At 54.6% G+C, this 16,550-nt stretch overlaps 1 protein-coding gene across 1 annotated transcript in view; it reads right to left on the reverse strand.

Annotated features, from left to right (window-relative positions):
- SHANK1 (SH3 and multiple ankyrin repeat domains 1) overlaps nucleotides 1-16,550 on the reverse strand; it is a 46,038-nt gene that overhangs the window by 6,564 nt on the left and 22,924 nt on the right. Inside the window, exons 16-22 of the mRNA XM_068527834.1 lie at nucleotides 12,233-12,315; nucleotides 11,898-12,022; nucleotides 11,185-11,320; nucleotides 10,821-10,901; nucleotides 9,962-10,030; nucleotides 9,381-9,499; nucleotides 1,109-1,205 (exon numbers count right to left, since the gene is read on the reverse strand). Coding sequence (XP_068383935.1) covers nucleotides 1,109-1,205; nucleotides 9,381-9,499; nucleotides 9,962-10,030; nucleotides 10,821-10,901; nucleotides 11,185-11,320; nucleotides 11,898-12,022; nucleotides 12,233-12,315 — 710 coding nt within the window. The remainder of the gene's footprint in view (nucleotides 1-1,108; nucleotides 1,206-9,380; nucleotides 9,500-9,961; nucleotides 10,031-10,820; nucleotides 10,902-11,184; nucleotides 11,321-11,897; nucleotides 12,023-12,232; nucleotides 12,316-16,550) is intronic.

Consider the following 16,550-nt stretch of genomic DNA (forward strand, 5'->3'; position numbering starts at 1 on the left):
AGGCAAATGACACACACTGGTGGACTATGGACACTGAAGCTGGGGAAAAGCTAGATCCAAAGAGCAAAACAACTTGGAGGAAACTGGAGGAGTGGAATCTTTTGCCTACTTATCTATCAACTGCCAGGGCTCAGTCCTTGATTCCCTTTTCCCCTCTGACTACTCACTCTCCGTTGACTATCTCAACCAGTGTCACGGCTTCATTCACTGCTTCCCTGCTGAAGACTCCCATGCTTGTCTCGGAACCAGTCCTTGCCCCTGAGCTCCGGGCTTCTATATCCAAATGCTGCATCCACTTGGATGTCTCACTGGCATCTCAAACTCAGCAGGCCCCAAACTGAGCTCCTGATCTCCTCCCACGATCTTCCCAAGCTGCTCTCTTAGCAAATGGCAGCTCAGTCTTACCTACCTCAGGACCTTTGCACTGGCTGTTCCTGCTGTGTGGAATGCCTTACTTCCAGATAGCCCCATGACTCCCCACTTCATCTCCAAGTTTCAGCTCAAACCTGCCCCCCAGCACTCCTGACCTCTCTCATTCTACTCTTTTCCTATTTTTTTCCATAGCACTTAACACAGCTAACATACTATATCATTTTCTTATTTCTTATCCTTATAATCTGTTGTCTGTCTTCCCCAGCTAGAAGGTAAGCTCCCTGAGGGCAGGACCCTTTAGTCTGTTTTGTTCCCTGACAAATCCCCAGCAGTTTAGCCTGGCATATGGTAGTGCTCAATAAACATCTGTAGAATGAATGAATGAATGAATGGATGGAGTCTGGTATAAGAGAGAATGAACCAGAGTCTGTGGTGGGTTCGACTTAACTGCATCCAGGCAGGGGCAATGATGTCCCCATTTTCTAGATGCAGAGCCCTAGGCCCAGAGAAGTGAAGCCGCCTGCCCTGGGTCACACAGCCAGGACGGACAAGAGACAGGATTCAAACCCAGGTTTGCCCAGCAACAAAGCCTGAGCTCTTTGCCCAACTTGATGGTCACATATGGAAGAAGGAAAGAACATTCCCAGGCTCCCTTGCTTTCCCCGTAAACTGTCACCCTCCCAGCCTCCCCTTTCCCCACTGGCATCCCTTACACCCACCCTTGCAGGTGACATACCAATAGACTTTTGCCGGAGCATGAGCCCAGGTCCTGGAGGCAGGTAGGAAGGACGTTCATAACTTGGCTGGGAGCGGTGGTGGGGATCAAAGCTCGACTTTGGGTTGGCAGTCAGAGGAGGAGAGAGAAAAGAGAGCAGAGAAAAATCAGCCAGGGCATTAAGATCCGTGGATTCCCCACACAGCCATCCTCCATTCCTTCCCCAGCCTCTGCAGGAAGGGAGAGGGGTGTGAAGGAGATGGTAGGGAATTCTGGGGTAGGGAAAGGTTTCTGAGTCCTGACAGCAGCAGCGGGGAGAAGGAGAGGGGAAAAAAGTCAGATTATCAACTGAGCCTGTCTGCTCTGCTTCCCAAGCCGATCACTAATCTGGGCACTTTTCTCCACCCCTGCTGTCGCTGCCCAGGTCCAAGTTACCACCATTGTCTGCCTGGATGACTGCAGTAGCCTTTTCCTTGTCTCCTGGCTGCCACCCCTGTCCCGCCACCCCTTTCTGGTCTGCTTTCCACGCAAGAGTCAGAGGGATCTTTCTAGAAGAAATTCTGGTCATGCTGTTGCCCTGCTTAAAATCCTACAGTAGCATCTCACATCAGTTAGGAGGGGATCCGAATTCCCAAGTCTGGTCTTCAAAGCCCACTGCGGTAGACACTGCCTGTGCCCACCCAGATCTCCTCAGCCAGGATGCTGTGCCCATCCCCAGCCACTGTGAGTGTCACCTGCCTGCAACACTTGGCTGCCCCTTGCTCTGAAGAATCACTCCCCCTCCAAAGGAGTTGACGTGCCCAAGCTGTTACGTGCCCCCACTTCTGGGAGCAGCCTGCAGCCAACTGACAGGAAGGTCTACGGAGGGATTATCTCCATCCTGCAATTCACACTCCCGAGCTCCCCAAGGGATCAGGCTGAAGGCAAACTCCAGTGGGGACCAGGGTTGCTGACTTTCTCTGCAGCCCATCCTGTCTCCCCCATGCCCTTACAGGTTCCCCCTTAGGAAATCGTTGTCTCAAGCATCCTTATCTCAGGCTCTGATTTTAGATTAAGAATCACGGTGATTAAGACACTGTGTATGATCTAGCCCTTGCCTATATCTCCCACTCTGGTCCCACCACGCCCACCTTTTCTTGCTCCTGCAGTGTCCCAAGGTTCATCCCTGCTTTAGGACACCGACAAGTCCTAGATCTTCTCTCTGCAATGGTTTCCTCCTAATCATCACAGATTCCTTTCCATCTTTATGTCCTCTGCTCAAATATCCCTCCCAGTCACTGCCTACTGCATTTCCCTGTCCTGTTTTCTTCATGACATTTCTCTCACTTCTTGCTTACTGCCTGTCTGTCTCCCTGGTGAGAATGTCAGCTCCCTGAAGGCACCAGACATTATCCCAGGCACCATGGGAACAGGGTCAAGGGCCCACAATACTTTTAGGGGAAATGTTTTAATTTCTTTTCAAATAGGAAGGAAAAATAATTATAATTCAGCCTGGATAATATTCAGCTTTGCATCAACACAGTCATAAAACATTGATTTTTAACTGTTTTTTTTTTTAGGAAGGAGGGGCTCATGAAGGCAAAAGTGCCTAAGGCCCACAGAAGTCATAATGCAGCCTTCCTGAGGGTAGTGACTTTATCAGTCTGGTTCACTGCTAGGTCCCCAGTCCCCAAACAGGCCTGATGTTCTATAAGCTGGTGTCAAATGAACAAGCCAATGTCAGGCACTCTGGGGCCCCGACTCCCCTGCTTCTGCCAGGTGGCCCCATGTGTCTTCCTTCTCCATCTTTGAGACCAGAAGTTCATAGAAAGGAAGGCCTCTTTGGATGGGGTCCCCACTTTTGGGGTGTGACCCTAACTGCCCTCACCTCCCCACCATGCCCCCTGCTGTCCCCCTGCTCTAACCACTCCCCGTTCTCTGAATTTCCTGTGCTGTTTCTCACCTCACAGCCTCAGCATCCGCTGTTCCCTCTGCCTGGAAAATCCCTTCCCCACTCTTGGCTAGGGGAAAACTCCTTGTCGTCCTGGCCCCCACCCTGGCCTGGCCACCCCCTTCCTCTAGCCCTGCACTTCCTAATCCAGTGGCCACTAGCCATTCAGATGTCAATTTCAATTAATTTGAATAAATTTAAATAAACTGAAGTTGAAAATTCCCTTCCTCCATCACACTGGCCACATTTCAAGTGTTCGATCGTCACTCATGGCTGGTGGCTGCCATATTGGACAGTGCAGATGGAGAACATCTCCATCATCACAGAGAGCTCTACCGGACAGTGTTGCTCTAGACCTTCACAGGGGTAGCACCTGTGCTACCCCTCTCACTGCCCTCACCTTGGACTGGGACTATTTCTGTCCCAGTTTGCATCATTTGCAAAATGCATGAATGTTTGCATCATTCATTCATTCATTCATCCATTCCACAGATATTTATGGAGCACCTGATTTATGCCAGGGACTGTTCTAGATGCTGCAGATGCAGCCGTAAACAAAACAGACAAAAGTCCCTGCCCACATGAAGGGCAGGCAGACCATAAACAAATTAGTAAAATACGACGTGGGTCAGATGGAGGTAAGCGACAGAAGAGAGGGAGATTATAATTTAAAATAAGGCAGTCAAGAAGACCCCGCTGAGAGGGTACAACCTGAGCAAACTCCTGAAGGAAGGAGCGAGGGATGTATCCAGGGGAAGAGTATTCCAGGCAGAAGGAGCAGCAAGTGCAAAGGTCCTGAGGTGGGACTGAGCCTGCTGTGTTCAAGGAATAGTTAGGAAGCCAGTGTGTCTGGAGTGGGTGAGCCAAGGGCTGAGGGGTGGGAGGTGACATCAGACAGGTGGTAGCAGGGTGACATTGGGTGGGATCTGGTAGTTTCAGATGTCTCCTCCCTGGAAAGCCTTCCTTCTATTAGTCTGCATCATAATTTCCTCCACCTATCCTAGGTCAGAGTTATTATAATTATTTGCTTACTTGTTTATGGTCTGTCCCCCTGGGCATGTAGCCTACCCAGTACCCATTCTACTCTTCTTCTTTGATAAGAAAACCCCAATCTTATTTGGCACTTATTGAGAGACTACATTTCCCAGCCTCCCTTGTGGCTAGGTGTGGTCATGGGACTAAGGCTGGCCCAGATGCATAAGTGGAAGTGTTGTGTGTTACTTCTGGGAAGTCTCATCAGAGGTAACCCAAGAAGCAACAATGTGCCCTCCTTTGCACTTCTGCCTTTTCACTCTTCCTTGTTCCTGCTGCCTGGAATGCTGGTGCAATAGCTGGAGCTCCAGCAGCCTCTTGGACCATGAGGTGACTTTGTGGCTAGGGTGAGGAGGATCCTAGGTCTTCAAGACCATGGAGGCTACCACACCTGCCTCAGACTCCCTACTCCAGACTTGTTCAAGACGACAGAGATACAAGCATTTGTTTGTTCAAGCCACTGTTATTTGGGGGTTTCTCTTATATACAGCAGAACCCAATTCTGCAAAATACGCCCACTGCCCCGCCAGTGTCAATTCTCCAAGGGAGGTAACTTTGTTTGGCTGGTTCCCTCCTATACTCCCAGGGCCGAGCAGCAGGTCCAGCACATAGTAGTTGCTCAATAAATATTTGTAGAATGAAGGACACCTTGACAAAATGGGGGGAGCACCCCGATGATGTAACCCTAGTCCTGTTCCTTTGAGAGAGTGATGGGGAAGGATCACAGTGACAGGGGAGGGGTCAGAGTGACAGGGGAGGGGACCGAATAACGGGGGAAGGGTTAGAGTGATAGAGGAAGGGTTCCCCTAGCTGAAGAGGGTCCAGACTCAAGGGAGAGGCATCAGGTTGGCACACTGGCAGAAGACCTTCTAAGTGGAAAAAGAGGGATCAAATAATGGGTTAGCTTGGCACAAGAGGGATCATAGCGGCAGAGGAGATGTCTGACTGACAGAGGAGCCATAATAGCGTCTGAGGAGGCTAGGAGTGACTGCCTGAGGGGTGGACGGACTCAAGGTGAGACAGGCTGACCTCCCTCAACAAACGGGGAGCGCTATCTCCCGCGCAGAGGGGGCAGCCAATCAGAGTGTGCCAGGTGTGTGACGTCACCGACTGCCGGGCAGACTCCTCCCCAGCGAGTTGACCAGAGGTCCCGCCCTCCTCCTGTGCCACCTCGTGGGTCGGCTGTGAGTCGCGTGCCTCCACGGCAGAGTGTGCCCTGGTGCTGTGCACAGGCTAGAGGCTGAAGATGGGCTGGGAAATTCGCGTTAGGGAGCCAGCCCCTGAAAGGGGTGAGGGGGAAGAGATCGGAGGGGGAGACAGATGGAGAGACAGAGCAAGACAAAGACAGAGGTGGGGAGACAGAGGCAGAGATGGGGCTCCAGAGGTGTCGGGGAGAGACAGGAGGGGACATGAGACAGCCATGGCAAGAAAGAGGGACCTAGCAAGGCAGGGAGAAAAAGGCAGTCCTGAGAGATTCTGCCATGGAGAGGGCCAGAGCTACCTTAGGAGGGAAAGACATGCAGCCAGGAGGTCCAGACATGCCCTGGGAGGGGAAGAGGCAGAGGATGCAACCAAGATGATATGGTAAAAATAACCAGAGGGAGAAACTGAGTCCAGAGAATGGCTGAAACCGGAACCCAGACCACCCAGACCAAGATGTGGGCGGTGGGGATCAGGGGACCCCCCCCCCCCCGCAAGGGCGGTCAGTCACCAGGTAACAGACAGTAGCCAAGAAAACCGAAGCCACGCAGAGGGGAGGACAGACAGATGAACTGCAGAGCCCTAGGAGAAGACAGAGCCCAAGAGGGGCCTTGACCTTCAGCGGATCTGCCTGGGGTCTGCACACCCACTGTTGGTGCAGTGGGTCCTCCCAGCCCCCCTTAGGTTTTACGCAGAGGTGTGTTTTTCAGGGAGGGTTGAAATCTCTCCATCCTTAAGTTTTTAAACAGTGGCGTCTTGCACAATCTTTTGCTCTGTCCACTGTGGTGCCGGCCCGTTAAAAGGAGCCTGGGGGGCCACATTGGGCTTCCACACTGCCTGCTTGCCCCCTGGTTTAGGTGCAGCGGAGTCCAAGTGGGAGAGTGAAGAGGGGAGAGAAGCCGAAACAGATGGGAGATGGAGACCCCGATGAGAACAAGACCACCCACTGAGAGAGGCACGGAGATGCAGGAAGGTCGCAGAGGGGTCCCTGTGTTGACTCAGGGGTTAAGATCAGGGTGGCTGGGGGAGGTGGGGGCAGAGATGGGGGCAGAGAGAGCCCGCAACATGAGAGGGAGGGCTTGGGGGAGGCCCAGGGACAGACCCCAGGAGGGAGAAGAAAAGGGGAAACGACCACTGGCCTCCAGGATCCAGAGGAAAGGGAGGCCCCGTGAAGACCTCAGGTGTTTCATTTCTAGGAGATGGGGGCAGGCGGGCAGCTGATTATATTATTGGCCAGTGTCTGGGCCCACCTGGGGGTGTCTTTGGAGCCAGGATCTTGTCTGTCCTGTAATGGAGGTTCACACAGCGAGGGGCTGGCACCCTGGCAACCTGGCACTTGGTGGGTACTCCATGCATTTGTTGAATAAATGAAAACAGGACTGGCCCTAATCTGTTACTAGAGACTCCGTACCGAGCCTGGAATGTTGTTGCGGGGTCTCTGGGGCACATGCGGGGGTCACAGTAGGGTCTGCGGTTTGTTATTTGATGGCTTGGGGAGGCTCACCATCCCTTGAGAGCCCCTGTGCTAGAAGCTGATCTCATTCAGTCCTCCTAAGAACCAGCAAGATTGGCTTTACCCCTATTTTACAGAACAGGAAACTGAGGCACAGAGAAATTAAAAAGCGTGGGCCAAGTGACATAGTAAGTTAGAGGCGGTCAGGCTTTGAAGGCAGGTTTGCCTGGGTCTACTGCCCATGTACTTTCTTATGTTTGGACAGGACTTTTTTTTTTATATGTATCGGAGTATAGTTGATTTACAATGTTGCGTTAGTTTAAGGTGTACAGCAAAGTGATTCAGTTTTTCTGGTTCTTTTACATCATAGGTTATTACAAGATATTGAATATAGTTCCCTGTGCTATACAGTAGGTCCTTGTTGTTTATCTGTTTTATATACAGTAGTGTGTATCTGTTAATCCCAAACTCGGAATTTATCCCTCCCCCTTACCTATGGACTTTTGATCCTTACACTGACCCTGGGGGGAGGTGGGCACGGAAGATGACCCTAATAGGGCCAGAGATTTCAAATTCCTCGCAAATCCAAGGACGGGTGTGAGGGCTCCTGCATGCAAGGCCCTCTGCCGAGCCCTGAGAAGTGGCCAAGGACCCTCTGCCTCTAAATCTGGGAGAAATTCTAGGAGTCTCGATACAAAATTTGCCACTTGCATTTGGCTCTTGTAAAAGTACTAGGGGGCTTCCCTGGTGGCGCAGTGGTTAAGAATCCGCCTGCCAACGCAGGGGACGCGGATTTGATCCCTGGTCCGGGAAGATCCCACATGCCACGGAGCAACTAAGCCCGTGCGCCACAACTACTGAGCCTGCGCTCTAGAGCCCGCAAGCCACAGCTACTGAGCCCGCGAGCCACAACTACTGAAGCCTGCATGCCTAGAGCCCGCACTCCACAACAAGAGAAGCCACCGCAAGGAGAAGCCCGCGCACCGCAACAAAGAGTAGCCCCCGCTCGACGGAACCAAAGAAAGCCTGCGTGCAGCAACAAAGACCCAACGCAGCCAATAAATAAATAAATAAATAAAAATTTTTAAAAAGTACTAGGCCTTCTAGAATAGGTGGTTGAGCCCTTAAGAAGGCTATGGATAGATTTCAGGGGGGCCCTGCACGCTTACTTGGATGGGGAAAAAAAACCTACATCTTTATTTTCATTATTCTCCAACTAAAACACAACATTTTCTCAATTAAGGATGTAGGCAACAGCCCACGTCAGTCTTAGCAAAACCTGTGACTGTATCCCCAACAGAAATCACAGGTATTTCTGTATCCTTCATTGCAGAGGCTGCAGATTTCTCTAAATAGTGTTTATGCTTCTTAGGACTTCGAAATTAGAGTAGTCAAGATCCACCACCAGATCTTTCTGGCTACCACGCGAAGAAAAGGCACCGACATTACTATATCGCAAATTTTGCTTTCAAAAAATATTTTGATAACTGTATTTCGGTGTAACTGACTTCTTTTGTTACCTTATGTAGTTTTTTAAATTCTATTTTTGGTTCAAGGGACTTGTAACCTAACTTCATCCACTCACAAGAGCCGAACTCTTTGCTCAGGCTTGCACTGCCCTCGAGGCTACACCCTTCCATTGTCACTCCCCATGATTATGTACTGTTCTTGAACCTTACAGATTATGTTTTATTTTATGCATTTATAAGCATTATTATGAGGACTATGCCAGCCTGCCAAAGGGGTCCATGGTCCCGCAAAAGTCAAAGCACCCAGTTTTAGAGTCAGTGGTCCCTTGGTCACCAGTGGTGGGTGTGGCCTGTAAAAGGAGGGAGTCAGAGGGTGGGGTCAGAGGGCAGGGCCTGGGCAGAGAAGAAGGAAGTGCTGAGACAGAGGGTAGGGCCCCATGTGGCCTCTGGAGGGTGGAGGGGGGGAAGCGCTGGCAGGGCTGGTGGGGGATGTGTCCCCATGAAGGGGCACAGTCCAGTGAGGAGGGCAGCCAGGAAGGGACCAGCAGCTCCCCACCCGAAGAGCCAGGGCCATGGCTGGATCACGGATCCAGTGGCCTGACTGCCTGGGGTTGAAATCCTGGCTCCCTCTCTGTGCCTCAGTTTCCCTTCTGTATCACAACCGAGTGTACCTCACAGGATGATTCCAAGGAACGAATGAGATAAGCCACGTAAAAACGTCGTGTCAGAAATGTGATCAACACCCACTATAGGTTAGTAGGCAGAGCGCAGACAGAGATGATAATTAATATTTTAATAACTACCACTTGTTGAGCACCTATTATTATGTGCTGTGCCTGGGCCAGGGAGCGCCATCCATGACATCGTTTTACCTTCCCTGAGACCCTTGAGGTGGGATGGAGATGAACAGAAAGAGTTGGGCAAGAGAGGCAGCACATGAGGAGTCAGGATGGAGAGTGGAGGGAGGTGAGAGAGATGGGATCTGGGGGGACAACAGGGAGGAAGAGCATGGGCCGAGAGGAAAGGGGACGCCCAGAGTGGGGAGAAAGGAGGGAACCCCAGGAAGCGCGGTGCCCCGTAGGACGGGCATGAAACACGGGGGAGTCAGGAAGGATTTGCAAGGAGAGAGGTAAAGGCTCCAAGTTGCCCTGTGCATCCCTCAAGCTTCCTTCCCCCCAAGGGCCCAGTTCCCCAGACCAGGCTGCCTACCTCAGTGGCAAAGAAGCCTTTGGGTCGGTGTTTGCCCAGGGACGCGAGGCCACCAGGCCCAGGACTCTCACTTGCACTGATGGTCTGCTGAGCTGCCGCCAAAATTTCATCCAGTTTGTCTAGGGGGAGGCGGAAGAGGGAAGGAGAGCCAGAGAAATGAAGTTTGCTTTGGCCTGGCGTAGAGACAGAGCTGCCGGGAGCCCATTCAGTGTCTTGTGTGAACCAGAAAAGGGCACCCTTGTCTCCCTCCCGGTGGCCCGACGGCCCTGCTTGGAGACACAGTCTCCAGCCCGGCAGGCAGGACCCAGCGATGGGAAGGGGTGAGGGCGGTGACTAGGACAGCCATCGTGTGAGGGAGGGTGGAAGGGAGGCAGAAGGTAGTGGGGAGAGGCTCAAAACAGAGGTGGGAACTCAGACTTGATGGCTGGGGCCAAGTTGAGGCGTGAAGGTGATCAGGGCGGGGGGGGGGGGGGTGGCTGAAGGGGGCGCGGGCCTGGAGAGGGATGGAGCGGATGCGGCACCCCGGTGGGTGTGGGGTCGGAGCCCTGGGCAGCCCAGGGAGCAGGGCCGGGCCATCTTACTGAGAGCCATCTGATACACGGTCCGCTTTTTCTCCATGCTGGGCACCGGCGCAGGTTGCTGCTCGTACTCTGTGGGCAAAGGGTGCGGATGAAGCCCAGGGGCGCCCCCGGAGGGCGGGGCGGAGCGGGCTCGGCCGGCGGGCGTGGCCGGCGGGCGTGGCCAGCGGGCGTGCGCAAGCGCGAGTGGGGCAGTGAGGGGCCGGGGCGGGGGAGGGGCGAGTCCGCCGGCGGGGTGGGGACGGGGGCCCTCCCGCCAGTCCTGTGCCCACTCACCACTCTTCTTCTTCCAGGGCGAGACTAGCCCGGGGGAGAGGCAGTAGAGGAGCCAAGAGTTAGGACTTCAGGGGGAGGCGAGGGGCCCCCTTTCTGGAACGCCCGCCTCCCTCAGGGCCCTGGGGTGAGGGCGGTCAGCTAGCGGCCTGATCCGCCCCCGGCAGGGGAAACAGGACCCCCCAGGTCCACTCGGCCCCGTCTGGAGGGAGGGGCTCGCCTTCCTTTCTGTTAGTGGGAGTGAGGGGAGCTGGTGGAGGGGGAGATGGAGAATGGCGGTGGGGTTGAGGTGGGACAGAGGGAGAGGGGCTAGAAAGGAAACAGGGACCCGCAGAGAGGAACGTACGGACGCAGAGAGAGACCCCGACAGAGAAACAGATGTAAGAGGACGAAGGAAAGTCGACTGTCAGACGCCCTTTCCCAGCGACACACACGCAGGCCAGAGAGAGTCTGACCCATGGACCGGGGGACGGGATCAGGACGAGGACCCCTGGTCACTAACAACACTAACAAACTCCAGGGATGGTCCCGCCTCCCTCTGCCCCTTTCCCTCCGCAGCACCTGGGCCCCAGCAGCCCCGCAAGCTCACCCATCTCCTCCAGCTCTGAGGTCATAGACTTGGAACGCAGGGAGATGGTTGGGGGCGGGAGCCGCTTAGCCTGCGGCGGTGCTGCAAAAATGAGCGGGGTCAGGCATCAGTACCACGGAAAGAAAGCCCATGACCTTCCCCCCCACCGTTCACCACGCGGCGCTCCCAGAGCTCGGAGGAGAGATGCCATCCGCATGTTGAGCCCTCACTCAGTTCCTCTCCAGAGGGTCATGCACAAGCAGCCTTGGGGGAGGGAAGGCTGCTGGTGGTGGTAGGGGCCACTGGGCCATTCGGGCTCCTGAGGATTGTAGTCTAGCAGCAGTGGGGGACCCGGGCCCGGCCACACAAGTGGGGAGAGGAGCACCTTTCTTATGAAGAGCCTCATCCATGTCCGGGTGACGGGTGACCATCACCACCTTGACCATCAGCGTGTTGCCCCCTTGGCGGATCATGTTCACCACCTGCCGGTGGCCGACCTTCACCACATTCTGCCCGTTCACCTGTGGCACAGACACCCCCAGAGCACATCCAGTAGGTGAGGGGAGGGATGCTTTCCACTTCAGGGTCCCCATCGAAGTGGCCTCCTCCTGCCTTGCCCTGTATGTGGCACTGGCGGTCACTCTTCTCTCCCCTTGACCCTCCTCTGCCTTGCAAGCCCCCAACTCGCTGCTCCTGTAACTCTCCTGGCCTCAGGGTTGGGGAAGGGGTTGGGGAAGGGGCTGGGCCCACCCTATTTGCCTCTCTCTCCCTCCTTGCCCTCCAGCACTGTGTGTGTGTGTGTGTGTGTATGTGTGCAAGCGCGTGCCCGGGGGGCAGCTCTGTCATCTGAGATACTTCAGAAACGCTTTCAGATTGAATCACTGAAGAAGCAGAGGCTGGCTGCGGGGGGCGGGGGGGGGGGGAGGGGGCGGGGTTTGGGAAGCTTTGGTGCCAAAGGAGAATCTGGATTTGGGCAGCCGCATCCTGGCATAGATCACGAAGGGTCTGAGGATTTGTTGCTAGGGGCCCAGAGGAGAGCGCGGTGTCTGTGGAAGGTGGGCCAGGGGTAGGGTCTTCGGAGAGGCCTTTGGGGCTCACCTCAATGAGGAAGTCTCCCATCCGCAGTCCGGCTCGCCATGCCACGCCCCCCTCGTCCACCGACTCCAGATACTGCAGCGCCGGGAAGGCCGGGGTGGGGGTGAACTCCTCGATGGGGGTCTGCGCTGCAGATGGGGAGGAGCCGGCGGGGTCGGAGGGGAGGGGGTGGAGAGGCCGAGCAGGGGATGGGGCTCAGACCCAAGTCACGGAGGCCTCACCGTAGCTGAGGGACCAGCACCCTGGGGTGGGGTGGTGGGCAGGCTGGGGTCCCTTTCCCTGTCCTTCCCCCTGGGTCAGAGGGCCCTTCTCCCGTGCCCTCCCCGGCCGGCACTCACCCTTGGCCCCCCGGAGCACGAACCCAAACCCCTCACTGTCCTTCTTCTGCAGCAGAACTGTCTTCTCCTTGATGATGTAATCACTGGCGGGGAGGGTGGGGGAGGGGCAGGGGTGGGGCGGGTGGAAAAGGGCTCATGAGACCCAGAGCCCGTGCCCCACCAGCCACCTGGTGACCTGAGCCCAAGCTCCAGAACGAGTCATCCCCCCTCCGAGGAGTTTCCTCACCCACTCCACATGTGTATGCTCGCAGCAGCCCTGACAAGCCTCCCCCTCAGAGCCCAGAGAGCTCGCTCTCCCACTCAGTCTTTCCTCATTCATCCATCGGTGCATCCATCCACCCATCCATTCAGCAAAGCACAGTGTGGGGAGTGGAGGGCTAAACTGCCAGATCACCAGACAGCCTGGCTGGAGTCCCTGCTAGCCACTTCCTGCCTGTGACCTTGAGCCCACGACTTTAACCTTTGGCGCCTCAGTTTCCTCATCTATAATGCGCAACAATAACAGGCTGCACCTGATGGGGTCGCTGTGGAAGTTCCCTATATATAGTATGTATAGTATTCGGCACAGTGCTGGGTACCGTAGCACGTGCGCAATAGAATTCATTCGCTGTCTTCGGTCAAGTCTTTTGGTCTAGAGGACACATGCACTTGGATAATACCTCTCCCAACTCCTTGACTATATATATGCTCCAGTAACTACTCCCCAGGTCCCCACACATATTGTAACATTGCTTATTCAGCATTGTCCAATATGGTGGCCACTAGCGGCCTGTGTCTATTTATATGCAAATTAATTAAAAATTAAATCGAAAAATTCAGTTCCTCAGTCCCACTAGCCACGTTTCCAAGTGCCTGGCAGCCACATGCGGCTAGTGGCTACCACGCTGGACAGCACAGATACATAACATCTCCATCGCCGCAGAAAATTCTAGCGGACAGCGCTGACATCTATTTCCCGGTATATCTCAAATGTATCTCCTTCATGCTGTCGGTAGATTCTAGCAAAATGCAAACTGCGTGTGAATACGTGGATGGTCCCCAGTAAGGCCACCAAAGCCCACCAGCACATTTAGGCAAGGCTCACATACCCGGCAAAGTTCAGTTAAACTCAAACCTATTCCGTGTATCTCAACAGCCGCCCGGGGCTCACTCAGATAACAGCCCCAAAGCCTAGACGTCACCACTGCGTACATCAGGATTACACATCCATTCCATTCCAGGCACCCCAGTATACAGCAGGAATACCCAGACACCCCGGCTCCAGGCTCCTCTGAATACCCACAGTCACCCCACCCCAGAGCCACCAGGACACGTGCCTTGCTGCATCCAGAGCATCCTGCAGTCAGGTCAGAAACCCGGCCCAGCACACACACAGACCCCCTCATCGTACCCCAGTAATACCCACGGGCCCTAGCACATTCCAATAATAGCCAAGCATGCTCCCTGCGCACTCCAATTGCCTGCCCCCAGAGATCTGACAAAACAGCCCTCCACGAATACTCCAGTATATTTCAGTAACACCCCGACACATCCCAGTATGCTCCAGTAATAACTCCCCTTCGCTTTGATCTCAGTCTATTCCCATAACACGCCCCCTGAGCACAAACCAGCACACGCCAATAACACTTAAGGTGCTCCTGCTGTATTTCGGTGCCACCCTCCCTCCACACACACAAGCACGCCAGATACTCCCACGACCCCCCAGGATGTCCACTGTCAAATCCATGCATTTGTACCGTAGGGACGTCCCTGCTCCCACCCTCCTTATTATAATCTGGTGGGCCCAACAGCAGGCATGCGCGTGTAGACGCAGCCCGCCACGGCCCTTGCTCAAAGTTCACGATGGTCCCATAAACACGTCTACACCATACCCGCTATGTCTTCCTGACCTTATATTCAACCCAGGGACCAGCCACCTTTGTAGCTGGGTAGAGGGGATGTTGGAAGAGAAGGAGGGAAGGGGTTGACGGGGATGGGGGAGGGGAGGAGAGGGGAGGAAAGAGGCAAAGAAGGCACCAAGAGCGAGTGTACAGGGCTGACAGAAATTGGTTGAGAAGTCAGAGCTGCCGGCTCCTGACCATGAACTCTGTGGCATCCTTGTCCCCACCTCTGTGCCCACGGTGTAACCTGACATGCTCCTTTGAGCCCTCATGTCCTTGCTACCCCCATAGCCCTTCCAGATCTCCAGGGCCCCACCCCCCAGTGGCCAGTAATGCTATTCAGATCCCCTTTATTCCTCATTTACAGAAGTTTCACTTGTCTTCATGCATGCCACAAACCCCTACTTTTCCCCCAATTTCCCCCTGCCCCTGGAATCTCTCACCCACACATTCTCCTCACACTTCATACATAAGCCTTCCCCAAACATCCCATCCCCCGATACAATTCAACAAAACTCCCATATCCTTTAGATGCCAAGAAGAAGCACTTGATATGTGCGAGGCAGTATTTGAAACCCCTCATGGGTAAATGACTTAATTGTCTCCCACAGTCAGCCCCCAGGTAAGTGTGGGTACCATTTCCACTTTACAAGTGAGGAAACGGAAGCACAGAAAGGTTAAGAAACTTGCCTGAGCTCACACAGCGAACAAAAGTCTTCAACAATGCCCCAGAAAACACCTGGGTAACTCAGTAGTAATACCCTCCACTCCACTGCACCCAAATACCCCAGCACAAAGACATCTGTCCCAAATTCACCATGCACGTGCCCCCCCGCCCCCGTGCCTGAAATTTATCCCAGGCTATGCCGGTAACACAACAAGGAGTAACATCTATTGAACCATTGCTGAATGCCAGATGGCGTTCCAAGCACTTTACATTAATTTATTCACTCAGTCCTTACAACACCCCTGGGAGGGGTTGACTGCTATCATTCGCGTTTTATAGATGAGGAAACTGAGGCACCGAGAAATAACTTGCTCAAGATCACACCGCCAGAAAAATGTCAAAGCCAAGATTTTAATTCCCCGCAGGCCACCCATATACCCCAATAATATCCAAACACCCCCGGACCATCGAAGCACCCCCCTCTGTCCCTCCCTCTCAAGTCTCCCCATCCTGGGCATATGCCTCTCTCCTTCCCACGAATTTCTCACACAAATCCCAGCTCTGTGTGGCGTCTCTCTCATCCACCACATTCTTCTTGAGCTGTCTAATGGCCCTCTTGCCCTCACAGCTTCCTGCAACTCTGTACTCCTTCTCCCCCACTCCTGTGTATGCCCCCTCCTCGCTCTGCACCCCGATCCCCCCTCCTCCAAATCATCTGAAAGCTCCACAGGACCCTAACCCACCCCCCATCAGCCCTCACTTCCGCAAGCCCTCATCACACCCCACGGGGTCCTCCCTTCACCTCCCATTTTGCCCTCACACACCGCACATCCTCTTTCCCAAAGTGTCTTCCGTTGATTTCTGTGACCTCCTGACCCCTCTCAGGACACCTTTCCCCCTCCTTTGCCCTCCTCCCTCCCACATCCTCTCGAGCCTGTGTACAGAACCTGCACTGTGGCCCCTACAGCATCCTAGGTTTCTTTCATACTCCCCAGTCCCCCCCCCCTTCCATTCTCATCCGTGGAAACCTCCTCCTACTTTTGCATCCTCAATTCACTTCATCACACACCCTTCCTTCCGCCTCCTTTTGCTTGCAGCTGCATTTCATTTACATTCCCTGCATCCTCTGTCTGTGCTCTCCCTAAACTGCCTAAATCCCCACCCCCAAATTCTCTTCACATTTCCTGCATTCCCTCCTTACCCCGTTTCTCCGCACACTCCACACACGCTCTATGCTCTGGTGTTCCCCATGTCCCCCCACTTCAGTGTCCCCCCCGCCACCGCCGTTCCATTCTCATCCTGTCACCCTCCTACCCAGACCCTCTAACCCCACCCCTGCCCTAGTGTTCGCTACCCACGCAGCACCCCATTCATGCTCCGTACTGCTGACTACCTGCCCTGCAGGAGCGCGCACAATGCTCTCCCCCAAGCCATGCCTCGGCGACCCTGAGCGGCCTCTGGAGCTCAGCGGCCAGCTCTTGTTCACCAGATCCCACACACAGAGACTGCGGCAGCATCGACTCCCTCCACCCCCACCCCGAAGGTCCCTCTCACACACCCAGCATCCCACAGCCCAGAGCCTGCTGCTGTACATAGCGCCCCCCTCTGGTACTCAGCCCCTCCCCGCGTACCCATCTCCACCGGCCTCTCCAGGGCCTGCACACAGGCCCCCACGCTGGGAAGCCAGCCCCCTCCCATGCCGAGAAGCGGCACACACAGGCAGATGCAGCTCCCCGTGCAGAAGCTCAGCCGTGTCTCAGCACACGTGCCC

This window comes from Eschrichtius robustus, chromosome 19, assembly GCF_028021215.1.
Source record: "Eschrichtius robustus isolate mEscRob2 chromosome 19, mEscRob2.pri, whole genome shotgun sequence".
NCBI lineage: Eukaryota > Metazoa > Chordata > Mammalia > Artiodactyla > Eschrichtiidae > Eschrichtius > Eschrichtius robustus.